Here is a 14,299-nt window from a genome sequence, read left to right on the forward strand (position 1 = left end):
TTATGGTGAAATTCCCTATGTGAATGTTAAAAATATGGAGTTGAAAATGCTGGAGTTGTTGTGGGGAAAAGAATTTATTATTTTTGTTGTAAAATGTGATATCATTAACAAGATTGGAACTAAGACCAAACTTTATCTAGAATGTATAAATGTTATTTATAGTAATGATATAGTATAAAGTTTATACTTCTAGATAAAGTTTGGTCTTAGTTCCAACCTTGCTAATTGTCTGGGTTTATTCCCCATGTCCCTTTGCAATGGTTAATGTTATATTAGCATTATGGCCTTGGTTTAAAGAGATATTAGGCTTTCACGAAGAGGTAGCAAAGACAGGTAAAATTTATAAACTCTAACATGTCCAAAATATAACCACTTCTCACATAATAATAGGTGGAAAATGGCAGCACTTTGACGTTTCAGAAAATCTGCTTGTCGTAAAGTATCAAAATTGGGGGGGAAATGCAAATATCTAAAACTGAAAAGATCTAATGCATTACTTTTTGCCCTGTGGAAATATTTGGATTTGATAAATATCAGCAAAAGCCAAAATTAGTAATGGATTACTAGATGATAAATACACTTGAGAAAGAAAAAACAGGCTTACTGGCAGTACTATTGAGAGGATAAGCTTTCATGAATGCAGGCCTTGATAACAAAGGCAAAAAATTGAGCTATCTTGTTAGAAGTAGACAAGAGCAGTATTTGTTCTCACAAACGAACCCACAACATAATAAATTGATTAGGAGAGAATTACATAACAAATAAAAACATGGGGGATTAGTAAACCCAGACACTTTGGTAATATAATTTCAAGGGAGTTTTCCCCATTTAGACTAGCTATGCTGCTTAGACAAGTTTGTATTTGGTGTCTCCACAACTGGAAAAAAGAAAAATTGGCAAACACTGAACTTGTCCACCCCTACAAAACATTTACTTTTTTTGTTTTGTTTTACTTAAAATGATTGCAAAAATGTCATACAGGCTTTTCATCTTACTTCCCAGAAATATGGCACATTAACTTGACTAGAAATCATAGTATCTATCTTTTTCCATATGTGATACATATATTTTTATCCATTCCTAGAAGTCCCGGACTGTCATTTTGGCACTAAACTGCAATGTACCCAGTCTGAGCATAAAGGACTTAAGTTATGGTTCTTGCAGAACTGGTTATTAACAGAATAAGAATGTACGGCTATTTTTTAATCTATAATATTTACAGTATTGCACTTTACTGCACTTAATTGCATTTCACTAAAAGTAATGCTGCATCAGTATTATGCCTTAAAACCATATGTCCATCTTTGTTGTGTGAGTCATTCTTTCTATATCCTGTAAAATAGCAAGATTTCAATTCAAAGATCCAGACACTGGAGACTAAAAATCAGAAAGTCGACCTGTTCCTATGGCACAATGCATCTCAGCTAATTCAGGTGATCCTGGGTAAAACAGGTGCATTCATATTGTTCCCATCATTCAAGTCACCACTAATGGTTAGTAAATTCTAGTCTGTCTCGTTTTTTTTCTTCCTTCCAAAAGCCTTTTAGCCATTTGAGACACACTTTTTTTTTTTTTTTTTTTGTTATTGCTGCTTTTTTTTTTCAGGAAAAAAAAAACCTGCCTTGCCTCAAATCTGAAATTCCACATTTAAATTCAAACCAGTTCTTCAGCAGCAGCTCCTCAGCGATGGAAGATATTCATGGCAGTGAAAATAATACTGTTGGCAACAAAGAAATGTCATCTTTAATGGAGACCAGCCCCAAGGATCTTTTTTATGTTTTTGTTTGTTTTGTTTTAATAGATGTTACGATCTTGAAAATGTGTTGAGTTAGACACATGCACATGGTCGCAGAACTGACTGCAGCCGATGACCTCACGCTGATGTGATCACTTTTGCCAGGGTCAAAATCCAAATGTCCCACTGTTCACAGATTAGCATAATTTAAAGATTTAGTTCCCCGCCTACTTTATCCTCCGGAAAGTCTTTACTTTTGTGTGTGCGCGTGTGCGTATGTGTTTAATCGGATGACTTAAGTCAGGTCCGAGATGGTCTCACCCTACCATTGCATCTGGGGGAGCAGGTTTAACTGTGGGGCGCTAGGTGCCTGGAAAATAAAAAAGGACAGGCAACTGGGCCCCCTCAGTCTTCAGATGAACCGGGTCGGATGCGCAGGCTTTGAGCGCGAAGGGAGGAGAGAGGGAAACCAAACAGCGGAACTAGGGACTGGAGGGAGCTGTTGTGATCGTCTTTAAAAGTACCTGCAGGCCTTCCAAAAGCCGGCGCCCCCTGTTCCCCCCCAGGCCTGGGGCCCGCAGAGTCACGCGGGGGTGGTGCGGAGGGCAAGAGGGAGCGGAGAGGGAGTCCTGGCCACACACACACACAGCACAGCGGACAGTGTCAGAGCCCCAGCGCCTCGGCATGTTTCCTGGCCTTGAGTCGCAGGTCGGCGATGCTGGAGTTTTTGCTGTTGCTCTTGGCAGCAGCGGCCACCACCGCAGCAGCGGAGGCGGATTCGGCCAAAGAGGCGATGGGGAGTCCGAAGGGCGGCGGGGGGAACATCAGGTAGGGAGCGTGGGCTGCCAGGTGCGGGTGGAGGTGGGGGTGGGCGTGGGCCACGCCTTCCAGCTGCAGCTGCGCTTGGACCTGGGAAAGCAGAGCGAGGGGAGCCGGGTGAGAAGGTGGGTGCGGGCTTTCCGCCCACCGCGGGTCACGAGCTGCCTTCTCCCTCCTCGCCCACCCCTGGCAGGGGATTAGCAACCTTCCGGGGCACTAGCAGCAGCAGCCTCCGCCTCTGGCGGCGGGGTGAGTCCTCTACTCTGTCAACTAGCCACATGCTCCGAGGGCAGGAAATGGACTCGGTTTATGAAGCCGATCCACTTGGCAGCCAGCTCACCTCTCGCTACCCACCGGTACTGAGCAGAGGTGTCAGTGGTAGCCGTTTATTTGCCGTTTCCTCGACTGCCTGCCCGCCGATCCGACCTAGTCTTAGTGCGGGGCCAACTTCGGCTGTCCTCGCAAGGGTGACTGCGCATTGGCAACAGAGCCGCTCGCGTGGTCTGGAAGCACAAGATGTGATCTTGTGGCAAGAAAGCGCAGCGGGGTTCGGCGGGCGGAGGATTCGAATCGGCGCAGTTCAAGGGGAACACAATGTCCACACCCTTCTGAACAAACGAACACGTGCGCCCTTTCCCCAGCTCACAGCACGGGTTGTGCAGGTTACTGCGTTCTCAAGGAAAGGACCAGAGTTGCAAGTGGGGAAGGGGCTTGTGATTGGAGTCACCGATTTAACCCCTTGCACTCAGCAAATGCGGGGAGCATGAATAAAAGAGACAGCTAGGCACTGGCTTGAGTCAAACAGGTACTGCAAAGCTGGACGAGAACTGACTGGTTGATATTAAACACTCCGCTCAGCACTTATACAGAGAGAATGGAGGCATATTTAGGCCTTCCAGTATTTAGAAAAATGACTTGGCCATCGCATGGGCGCCAACAAGTGCTAAATAGCATTTTTTCCTAGGGATGTTTATTTATAGCTTTCTAAAAACTCTTTAACCTTGGAACAGGGACCAATCGCCAGTGTTTACTTCGGAGCTTTCTAGACCAACACAAACACTGGATTGACAGAGAGCTCCCCGCCTCGGGTGTGGGTTTTCTGCCTCAAGATATGTGTTTCTCAAAAATCAATAGCATTAATCTATACCTTCTACCTAGTTTGCTTTTGGAAAACCGATTCCTCCGTCGCTTATGTAAAGACACAAAAAAGAAATGCCACAAACTGTAGCTTGCTGTTAAGTGGTTATCTGGGCGGGCTTGCCGCTCTTCTCCGTTGTTACCTGGGTTGTATGCCAGTGTAACTCCGCTAACTTCAAGGGGGTTGCTCCTGATTTACACCCATGGAGCAGGGAGCAGACTTAAGCCCAATATATATATAGACAGAGTGAAGGGGAAAACTTTCCCCCCATATAGAGGTGCTGGAACTAGGGTGTTGAAGGGGTTTCCATTATATACAGGGTTTACAATTTGAGCCAACCTGAGCGCCCAGCCCTTGAACTGGGAGCAAAAGCCAGCGCGTTATCATCCCCTGCCCCCAGGTTTTACTAAGGAAAATGGACACAGGCAGCGCCAGGAGCATTTTTGTTTCCTGGACTCTCCGCAGTGGAGTCCATTTTGCAGGGAGGAGGCCAGCTCCGGGCGAGTCACCTTCCCTGGGTTTGGGCTTGGAGAAGGGTCAACTCCTAACGGGGAGGCTCGTCTTTGCCACGTCCGGGCCCAACGAGCCGGCTGCTGCACAATGCACCGGTTTCATCCTTCCGAGGGCGGCCAGTGCTAGTAACACACACACACACGGCCCACGTGTCGCGAAGGAAGAGGCTCCCCACCTTCCCTTCCTGTTGTCCTGCGCTCTGTCAGCATCAGGGGACCGCGAGGGAGGATGCTGGGCAAGGCTGCCCTACCCTTCCCTCTCCTAATGCAAGGGCCGGATCCTGCAGCCAAAATGCCCTTCGACCGAGCGCAGGAGACTTGAGCCTTCCAGGGGGTGGAGGGTTTGGCTGGGCCGCTGACTCCTTCCTTTGCGCATGACGCTCCCACAAGGCTAGAGCACACCGGGAAAGGAGGGGCAGACCTACAGCCGCCTGCCTCTGCCTGAGCAGGGGAGGGGAGAAGGGGGGGGGGTTGGAAAGAGGCCCCCTCTGAAGTTTTACAGCTTGCTTTTAATACGTGCCAACTTCGCTATAAATGGCACTTGTAAAGGTGTCCCACTTCCTCCTTTGGCGGTGAAAGGGCAGCAGAGGAGGAGTGCAGGCAGGAGCTCCAGACATTGGGGCAGGCGTTTAACGGGAAGCAAAACGAACTACCTGTTGGAAAGGCATCCTCAGGGCTCCCATATTCACATAAGGGGCCACTCGGCAGGCGTCTAAATGGCTGGCAGTTCCCAGGATCACACCTGCAAGCAGAGACATGGCACGGTCAGCCCCGTGGGTGGTACTTTCCCTTCATGCCATCCCCGGCCTTCTTGTCCAGCGCTCAGTAACCATGCCACCCATGCACTGCTTGAATCCGGGCTCTCAGACCCACCTTTATGCATCTGATTCTCCTGCTTTCGGCACTTTGCTCTCCTGTTTTGGAACCAGACCTGCAAAAATAAAAACAAAAAGGGGAAGGTAGACAGACAGCTGCTGAGACGCGGGACTAGCAAGCGGAGGCCAAGCAGTTCGTATAATTTTAATGATGTGTATAAAATAAACACACACACACACAAGGCTTCTGAGTGGCTACTGCGCGTTGTGTGAGTGATTATGGCTCTTACAGTCCTGTTAGACTGGCTCAGAGAACGTGGGACCGACACCAAAGAAACAACCAACATTCATTCTCCTCCTTTTTTGATTGGCAGTGGATCGAGCCAGGCCAGCACATCAAACGTGACCGTAAAGCCTCTACAGACCTGAAAACAAACGCTGGAACTCTGGCCCTCTTTCTAAACCCACGGCCCCAGTATTCCCCAGGCTTGCAGGATTCAAGGCTTTCACTCCCTTGTGCCACCCATAGAGGGTGAGCAATCGCGATTGTTAACGCAAATAGCAAAATTGTGTTCCTCTCAGATCTTCCTTCATGATGGATCTATCAGTCTTTTTCTCGTCATATTTAAGCCAAACCAGTAACATTTTGTCAAGCTTCAGTGCTCGATTTCTAGCCCATAAAATCTGTTACCAATTGGATTATCTGTTCCAATCCAAAACTTCGGTTTTATGGGGTTTGAGAGATTTTAAGGTCGCACATAAAATCCAGACTTGGGTAAATGGACTGAATTATTCTCCATTACATTAACTTTTTATTTTTTTTAAATGTTCCTGCTGACGTTTTCATGTTCTTACTTGCAGGCAATAACAGACTCTTTCCAGATTTGGATTTAAGGAATTATTTATACTACCAGCAGGAAAATATCTATAATTCAATAATCCTCATCTAATTCCAGTAATTATAACTGCTAAACAAATGCCAAAATCCAGTTGTCATTGTTTCTCTTTGACTTCTATTCGAGAGTATTTCAAACGTTTGAGTTTATTGTTTCCTCTCCCTTCTCAAATGGCTAGTTAATAAAGTGAGTTGAGTTGATTGTCAGACGCTCAGATTCAAATGTTTTTGCTCAGTTTTATTCTTGCACGAAACCTACTAAATGTGGACAAATATTGACTTGCGGTGCTGATAAAATCTTGTAGCTAAGAAACACCTTCAACCTTTGATGTTCTTACACTTGCCAAGTGATCATATGGTTAATTAATACTAACTGCACTTCCTACATCAAGTTTTCCCTTCAAGCTTTCTTCAATTGCCTTAATGATGGTCATTTACAACGGAGTAATTAGTGCAGAGAAAGGCTTCCAAAGGCATTAATTACCCAGGGTACCTCAGTGATTTTCTTAAGTAGGAATTGGCCTTCTCCACTCTGGAGCGCAATGCTTTCTGCTTAGGGTTGCTAGCTGTTCGCGCGAATAACAGCGAGTACTCTTCAGCTGAGCAAACCCTGAGCTACGGGTATAACTGAAAACTGTAACCTGGATTTTTCAAGAGCACGACCTTTCCGTGTGCTAACAAAATATCTGCCTTTCAAACTCACGCCAGCTTGGCTTCGTATTATTGCCACTCTGCTTTCTTGAACTACAGGCTACTGAAAAATCGTATTTTTCAAACCAAAAATATACCCCAATAATAGACGTTTAAAACTTCGTACCAAGCTACTGCAATTTCGGGTGAGGACCTGTGATGCAGCGACCACGCTGTATTTGGTACGGCTGTGATCGTTGCATGAAATCTGGCTCTCTCTTTTTTTTTTTGGTGAAGGAGTTTAAATCGTAATGAGGAATTTAAGCAGCGTGTAAACAACTTCCCCTGCAAATCAGAATATCCTTCAAACAAAAATTATGTTTAAATCTGCAAAACGAAGTGCCCTTTCCCTGTAGCTATGAAAAATAAGGTTAAGAAGAATAAAAGTGATGAATTAGCCACTGCGTTAAGCGATAATAAATCAGGCTTGGTGTGATTCACGATCAATTCCAATTAGTCATGAATATGCTAAGTAAAGCACAGTACACTGTTTTAGACAGTTATTTCTTCATTAAGGATCACTCAGTGATTTCTTTCACAAATGCTCTAATCTGATTTCCTTTTGATTTCCATTAGAGACAGTGAATAATGACATTTAATTTAGCCCTGCACCATAAACCCAAAGATATTTGTTGTAATTGAATTACTGCCTGCTCCTCACTATGGACTCATAACTTTCAATTATAACCCTGACAGCTGGGTGATATGAGTTTCCAGTACAACACTAAAAATAAAAGGTTAATAAGGACTAGCTACCATAGGAGCTTCAATTTATTTACAGCAAATTTCCACACTAAATTGAAACTATATCCTTTAACAACAAGGGACAGGCGGTGCAGACAGGGATTAGAGAACAGTTCTGGAAGTATTAAAATATCCTTCCTTTCCTCCTTTCTTTTTTCTACTCCCTCTTTTTAACTATATTGAGTCCTCTGTTTTTTTTCTACTTAATTATCTTATCTAAACGCTCTCCCTGTCTATTTCACTTTTTTTTACATTACTATTACCAGCCTTTTTCATGCCGTCCTCTTTTTAAAAAATAAAAAAATGAAATTTTGTCTTATTTATAACTCCCACCTGAATCAATATCACCATTTTTTTTATATTTTATTTTTGGTGTGGTATTTCAAGATCTACAAGCTCTTGAAGCACCGATTTTGCTGTAACTATGAACATCCTGTTAGGGTGCTGCTACTCAGTAATAAACTACTTGAAAGAAAGAGTGCAGAATTCAATTACAAGTAATTTATTTTTATAGAAACAGTACATCAAGGCCCTGGAAAGATATTACAGAGCCAAAGCAAGATCTGGGAAGATGACATAAGATTTGATGTCCCCTTCAGCAAAAGTTTAATCTTTTCATTAATTTATATGGTGCGGTTAGATCAATCTTCCAGGAGAATGTAGGCCTCCAGCCCTTTCAATCCCTACAATATTCCCCTAGAAGTCTCCCTTTTTAAGGCATACAAGCCAAGGTCCCTTCTCCAGCTTATTTTATACAGAAAGACCCCACAGCTGAGAAAAAAATAACTAGTCACACTATTTATTTCGGGAAATGCCTCAAGCTGGATAGCCACGTACTCAGTACTGGAAGGATTTGGAAGGCACAGATTCTCCCTCTTTGCTTTCCAATGACTAGAGGTTTATAATATTTAACGGGAAGAAACAAAAGAGAATCCCTCTGCTCTCCGAAGCCTAGTGTGTATATTTATTTACATATATATGCCTATATACAAATAGTAATTTTTCTTCAGAGAAACTGATGTGATTAAAAGGTAAGAGGATGTACTTCTTCTGTTAGCCACGTAGAGAATAATAAGCTGATAAGAGTTTTTCTTTAAATTTCTTCGCCCTGTGCTCTTGCTCAGAGATCCACAGGTTGATCTTATTAATTCTTTTTTACATAACATTTGCTTTTGGAATGGATTCCCTGTTTAGTTCTTTTTTTTTTCTCCCGCCGTGGCTATCAAGGAGAAAGTTAAAATATTTTTTAAATCGATTCGAAGACACAATGAGAAATTCTGTGAGGTTTTGATTGCCATATTTTTTGTGGCCATGTCTAAGGATTATGAGACTTTAAAAAAAAGGCAGAGGGGGGAAATATACCAGATGGGGTGCAATGAATTCATATGCTTGCTATGCGAGTCGGATGGGAGCACCTTTCCCCCGGCTCTAGATAATCCAGTCCCAAAGCACCCAAACTGTCTAGCCTTATCCATGACAATTGTCTTCTGATTTTTTCATAACGTCCTCATAAAAGGAGAGCAGGGAGAAGGGAAAAAATGGGGATTAAAGGAAAGGATATTGAGTGATCAGATGAGTTTACAAAAGCAATCCATTATGTTATTAGATAATTACTAAAAACGTGCCCATTAAAGGCAGCAATGGAGGAGTTTAAGAAATATATTTAGCAGAACAAGTACACCGGAAATACAAACGGTTTCCCATCAGACGTGTTGTTTCTGCTTTCACCTTTCCTGCTTTGAATGAAACAGGGCACTGTGCTAGATAGAATCCACTGGCAGTCAGGAACTGAGGTGAGGACATTTCCAGGAACATAATGCAAGAGTCTTTCTCTTACCTGAACTCTAGCTTCAGAGAGTCCCAGCCTCTGGCTTAGTTCCTCCCTCATGAAGGCATCTGGATAGTGAGTCTCATCAAAAAGTCTTTCCAGCTCATTCAGCTGCTCTAGTGTGAAATTGGTTCTGCTTCTCCTCTGTTTGAGCTTGGTCTGTCCATCTTCATCTTCTGACTTCACGTCTTCCCTCTTCTCTTTGCACTCGTAGATCCCTGCCGGGTGGGGGGTGAGCGGGGGACACAGAGCTTTGCTTTAGTATCTCACAAAAGTTTCTTTTGCACAGGAGTCTAGTTTCTCTTTTCCTCTCCTCTTCCCTAACCTGATTCTATACTAGAGGAAAGTGCCATTAAACAGAATCACTCCCATGTTGTCACACATAGAATTTTTGCTTCGGGGGAGGGGGCAGTGAAGGGAGGGCAGTTTTTTTGTGTCTTTATAGGGAAATATTTATTATGTATCCCATCCCATGGCAACGTACATATTCTAGCACGAGCTACACCCTGTCACTCAACTAGAGCAACAATGTAGGGAAAGCGTAAGCAATCGATTGGAACAGAAAAAAAAACACACCATCACAGAGCCATGTCAGGGATGTTACTCCAGTGGACTACAGTGGAAGTTATGCCTGAGTGAAGACTGCAGCATCGGGCCCCAAAATATAGCTGCACTCTAGGGGAATGTTGCAAAATATTTAATCACTGGGTCCCACCATCGCTCGTTTTAAATAGCAGCAGGGTCTGAGCCACTGTTTCAGGAACAGCAAAGGAGAGGAAAAAAGTGGCTTGGAGGAGGGGAGGGGGGTTGGTTAGCTGGTTAATTTCGCCATGTGAGGTCCATTTAAAAACAAGTCACTAACCAGCACCTATTATCCTCTGGTAACTGCAGTTTACGAAGTGTCGCAGACAAATACTGGAAAATCATTCTGCTAACACTATGTAGAGCCAGTGGAAAGTAGCGTGGGGAGGGAGAGCTCTGCGGTGCTGTTTGCTTTAGAAGTAAATGCTGTTATGCAGGGCATGGCCCACCGCTGTTGGGGTGAAGGCAAAACATTTGCGTGGTAAGATAAATTGTCCATTGTTTAGTTACACCTTCGCCAAAAATCATACCTGGGGAAACCTCAAAACTCCAAGCTGTTGGCAGGGGCCGCTCATCCTTCTGTGTCGCTGAAAGAATCTGGCCTTGTTATATCGGGGGGCGGAGGAACAGACCCCCCCCCACCCATCAAGGAATAACTTGCTTCCTTTCTAGCTCCTCACTCCTATCTTGTCCGCCTTTGGGGAAATCGCTAGAAAAGAAGGTGCCAGGGGCGGGGGAGCGTTTATAACCTGAGCTGATGCATGTGGAGATTTACACTGAAGAGGGGAAAACATAAGGAGGCCAAAAACAAACCCCCGCGTTTTCTTTCTGGCATGTTGTGGAAAAGAGACCGAGACCTAGAGCGCAAATCCTCTTTTAATCATCATAAGGAAAATGACCAAAGCCATTAGATCAGCAGAGGGTGTCTATTTTAATCACGCTTGTGCCAGCCAGCAGCATGTCCTCGACCAATCCTGACTGTATAGCCTCGAAAAGATTCCCCAGATTGTTCCATCGCCCGCTATTTAAGGAGCCCCAGCAAGTTATTCCCCCCCGCCCCCAGCTGCTTCTTTTGTTCTGATCCACCTCACAACCAGTGTGGGGCTGGGAGTGAGAATAAATATTCAGAGATAATGCTGAATTGTATTTCTCCCCCCCCCCCACCCCTCAGGAAAATAGATGGTGACTAAATGAAAATATTTGAATGAAGCAGGGTTTGTGCCAGTGGAAATCCAAGGGGGAAAGGGCACCAGAATCCAAATGTTTGTTTTCACTTCTTCCCTTAAAGCTACAACAGTTCAAATCAATTCACTGCCCCCTCGTCATAGACTGTTGTTCGATTGCTTAACACGTCCAAGTTTGCGTACCCTTTGCGGAAAACAGGCGTTTGGCCCGCATTCCTCATTGTAATAATGTGTATGGTTTTCATGAAGCCGTATTTAAATAAGATATTTCTGACTAAATGAATAAATAAAGATGAGCCCTGTAAAAAGAAAATCTGCGTCTTGTGGTAGATGTATGTTCTGCAGAGAGTCAAGCGTGCCCACACTGCATACAAAATATTGGATAGTCAGATCGGTGGGATTGGAGTAGCATATTGAAATTAGACTGAATCCTCACCCGAACAGAAGTTGTCACAAACACCTCATCTTGCACAACTCCGCCCTCTCACCTCCACCCCACCCCTCTATACATGGACTGATTAGATTAGATAAACACAGTCTAACATTTATATGCACAGAACAAAACAAAAAAGGAGTTTTGAACAATATCCTGGTTTCGACTTCCTCTTTGGATCATGTCTATAAATGGTGTCCATGCTTTGTAATCTTAATCACTAAAAATAAACATAGCGAAGTGCTAAGTGAAATATACTTCTGTGTACATTATAATACTTAAAGAATGTTTAACTTAAAAAAGAATTATTCTAAAAATTATTATATATGGGGTTTTGACTATGAATTCAAGTGTCTTTCAGTCAGCGTTTCATTAAACGGGGTTTTTTTGTTTGTTTTTTTGTTGTTGGGTTTTTTTTAATTGAAAGGTTGGTTGTTGTTCACAAACCAATTCAACGATTTTTATTATCGCCAGGTGTAGCCTAGTAGCTCCCTGGACAGGTCGACCTGTCCAACTTGCCCGGAGACACTTTCTCAGCGTTTTGTTCCCCCCATGTTTTGTGTGTGTGTGTGAGAGAGAGAGAAAGAGTGAATGAATGAAAGAAAAAGCACTAATGTTTTAAAATTCGATAGCGGCTAGGGACGTAGAGATGAAACTAGTTTGACAAAGGTGAGATTGCCGGACAGGACTGAATGTCCTGAACCTGATGACAGCATACGTATACAAGGCTTGGAATGTTTCTCTGGCTCCAAGATTATCTGCCCCTTAAGAGTACACGCAGAGGTATGCAGCTTTATGACTTCTCACTACCCACATATATCTACTGACTGATCTGTGTTCTGAAATACAAAATTGTCCAAAGGCAGCGCCTTAAAGTCCAGCTTTCTCCCAGAAGAAGCAGCATCCTGATGGCCCGGAAACAGGAAGAACATGTCTTCTGATGCATTAAAACTCCCTTGACAAGATTTCCTCATTTTCCTACACATGGAACTTCTCCCCCGTACAGAGCATTGTTAAGGCACTTAGAATCTGTCCGATTTCCGATTTAAATGAGGGGATCTGGCTAAACTAAAGTGACTACTTTACCTTTCACGGTTAAACCAAATCTCTGTACACACACACACGCACACGCGCACACACACAAAGGCATGAAACGGAGGAGCTTGTGCTCTCATCGGGACGCATCGGTTTCAATTAATTGAGTTTCACCCCTCATTTAAGGCGACCGGCAAAGCTGAAGGGCCGCAGTGTGGAAAGAGGGAGAGGAAGGCTCCCGGCGTGGAGCAGGCTTTGCGGAGGGGGCTGCCGCCTGCACAGTGCTTACCTTCCGAAGTCCTGCCCGTGCTGAACTCTTTCAGTTTGTCCTTGTCACTCTCTACGTGGTCCTTGAAAAGATGCACCGGGCAATGGTTGCTGCTCTCAGTAATGTCCTGCAGGTTAGTGTCAGAGTTTCCAAGCTCCCTAGATCGAGCCAACCCACTCTCCAAAACTTCCCTGTACGTGATAGTCTCCTTCTTGCTGCTGCTGCTGCTGCTGCTGCTGCTCTCTTTGCTTTTCTGGTCAAAAGATTTGGATACAAAAGCTGTAAGTTCTTCCATGGCTGCCCGGCGATCTTATCCACAGAGATCCACTTGTTTTCAGTAGGAGATCTGGCCGTCCTCTGCCCGCTTTTTTTTTGCACGTAGAAGATGGGCTGTATAGAGTTAGATCACTCCTGCTGTTATTTATGCCTTTCAATTTGAGATCACACTATTTATACATGGCTACCTCAGCCCAACCCCCAGCTTTCCCTGTCTCCAGCAATTACTGACTGCTCCATAGTCGCAGGCGGACTTCTAGCAGCTATCTCCCCCACCTCAGTCCAGCAATTGGCTTTCTTTTCATTTCATCACTGTTTGGCATCTTTGCACCTTGATTTAGGGAGGCAAAGAGCACAAGCAAAAAGAGAGAGAGAGAGAAAGGGGGGAAAGAGAAAACACAAAACCAGGTATCTGCATTCTGTAAATGGGTTGCAGAAATGAAAGTCAAGGAAGACTTTATTGATTGTAAGGACATCCTAAGCTTACCGACACTGTGAGTAAAAACGGACCTAGCTAATCAAATAAATCTGTTCTTGCAATTAAATGTATAGATATCAATGGGCAAATACAATGACTGTTCAATAAAAAGGTAATTAATACAAGCTGGATATGTGCATTTACTATAATATTTATGCTTCTACGTGATGACGAGTTTCTGTTTTAATTAAAAATTGTCAAATTATTCAGTGAACAAAAATGTTGTTTTAAAGTGTTGTCTGTTGCGGAGAAAAACACTTCTTGCAATGAAGCTGGTTGTTGTAAATCTCTGAGATCCTTATCAGTTTTTGTCTATAGGTACAGGCACCTCCAGATGCGTGTAAACATTATAGGATCTGTTTTCTAGCTAATGCTATTATGTTGCCCGAAGATATTTTCTGGGAAATTTAGGATCTAGAAATGTCTAATTTTTGTCTAATGCAAACCTGTCCTGGTGAGTGGTATTGAAGGGTGATTTGTTAGCAGGAGTGGTCCTGTTTGTAGACATCAAATAGAATATTAGATTTGTCTACATTTTTAAAGCTAAACGGCTATTGTCATATTTAAGATGGAGCTGTCACTAATTTTTCCATCTTATTCATGGTGGGCGGTTATTTTTGTTGTGCACCGTGTCATAATTACCACCCTGTAAGTTGGAATAACCGCCTGCATGTAATGTCCAGATAATAGCAGTGACATTTCTAACTCCTCTCTGCACAATTCGATCGGAATATAAAGCTGATCTCCCCCCCCCCCCCGTTTGGACTTAACACAAAGGATTTGGCATTTGGGGGAATTTCTAGTTACCACTGGCGTTCATTTTGCATTTTCTTGTGTCAGGTCCTCATCGCGAGCATTAGTTAATCA

At 43.7% G+C, this 14,299-nt stretch overlaps 1 protein-coding gene across 1 annotated transcript; it reads right to left on the minus strand.

Moving 5' to 3' along the window:
* Positions 1–211: 211 nt before the first annotated feature.
* Positions 212–13,028, minus strand: SHOX (SHOX homeobox). The gene is made up of 5 exons (XM_032785422.2): positions 12,700–13,028; positions 9,186–9,394; positions 5,078–5,135; positions 4,858–4,946; positions 212–2,644 (listed from the first exon to the last, which is right to left on the minus strand). The coding sequence occupies exons 1-5, from the start codon at positions 12,971–12,973 to the stop codon at positions 2,399–2,401; spliced, it is 876 nt and encodes a 291-aa protein (XP_032641313.1). The 5' UTR covers positions 12,974–13,028; the 3' UTR covers positions 212–2,398.
* Between the last annotated feature and the right edge of the window lie 1,271 nt (positions 13,029–14,299).

The sequence above is a fragment of the Chelonoidis abingdonii genome, chromosome 1, assembly GCF_003597395.2.
Source record: "Chelonoidis abingdonii isolate Lonesome George chromosome 1, CheloAbing_2.0, whole genome shotgun sequence".
NCBI lineage: Eukaryota > Metazoa > Chordata > Testudines > Testudinidae > Chelonoidis > Chelonoidis abingdonii.

Excerpts from the sequence above, each read along its gene's own strand:
- SHOX (XM_032785422.2), bottom strand. The coding sequence starts at position 12,973 with ATGGAAGAACTTACAGCTTTTGTATCCAAATCTTTTGACCAGAAAAGC. Across the intron at positions 9,395-12,699 it reads CACGGGCAGGACTTCGGAAG|GGATCTACGAGTGCAAAGAG; the intron begins GTAAGCACTGTG and ends CCCACCCGGCAG. Across the intron at positions 4,947-5,077 it reads GGAGAATCAGATGCATAAAG|GTGTGATCCTGGGAACTGCC; the intron begins GTGGGTCTGAGA and ends CTCTGCTTGCAG.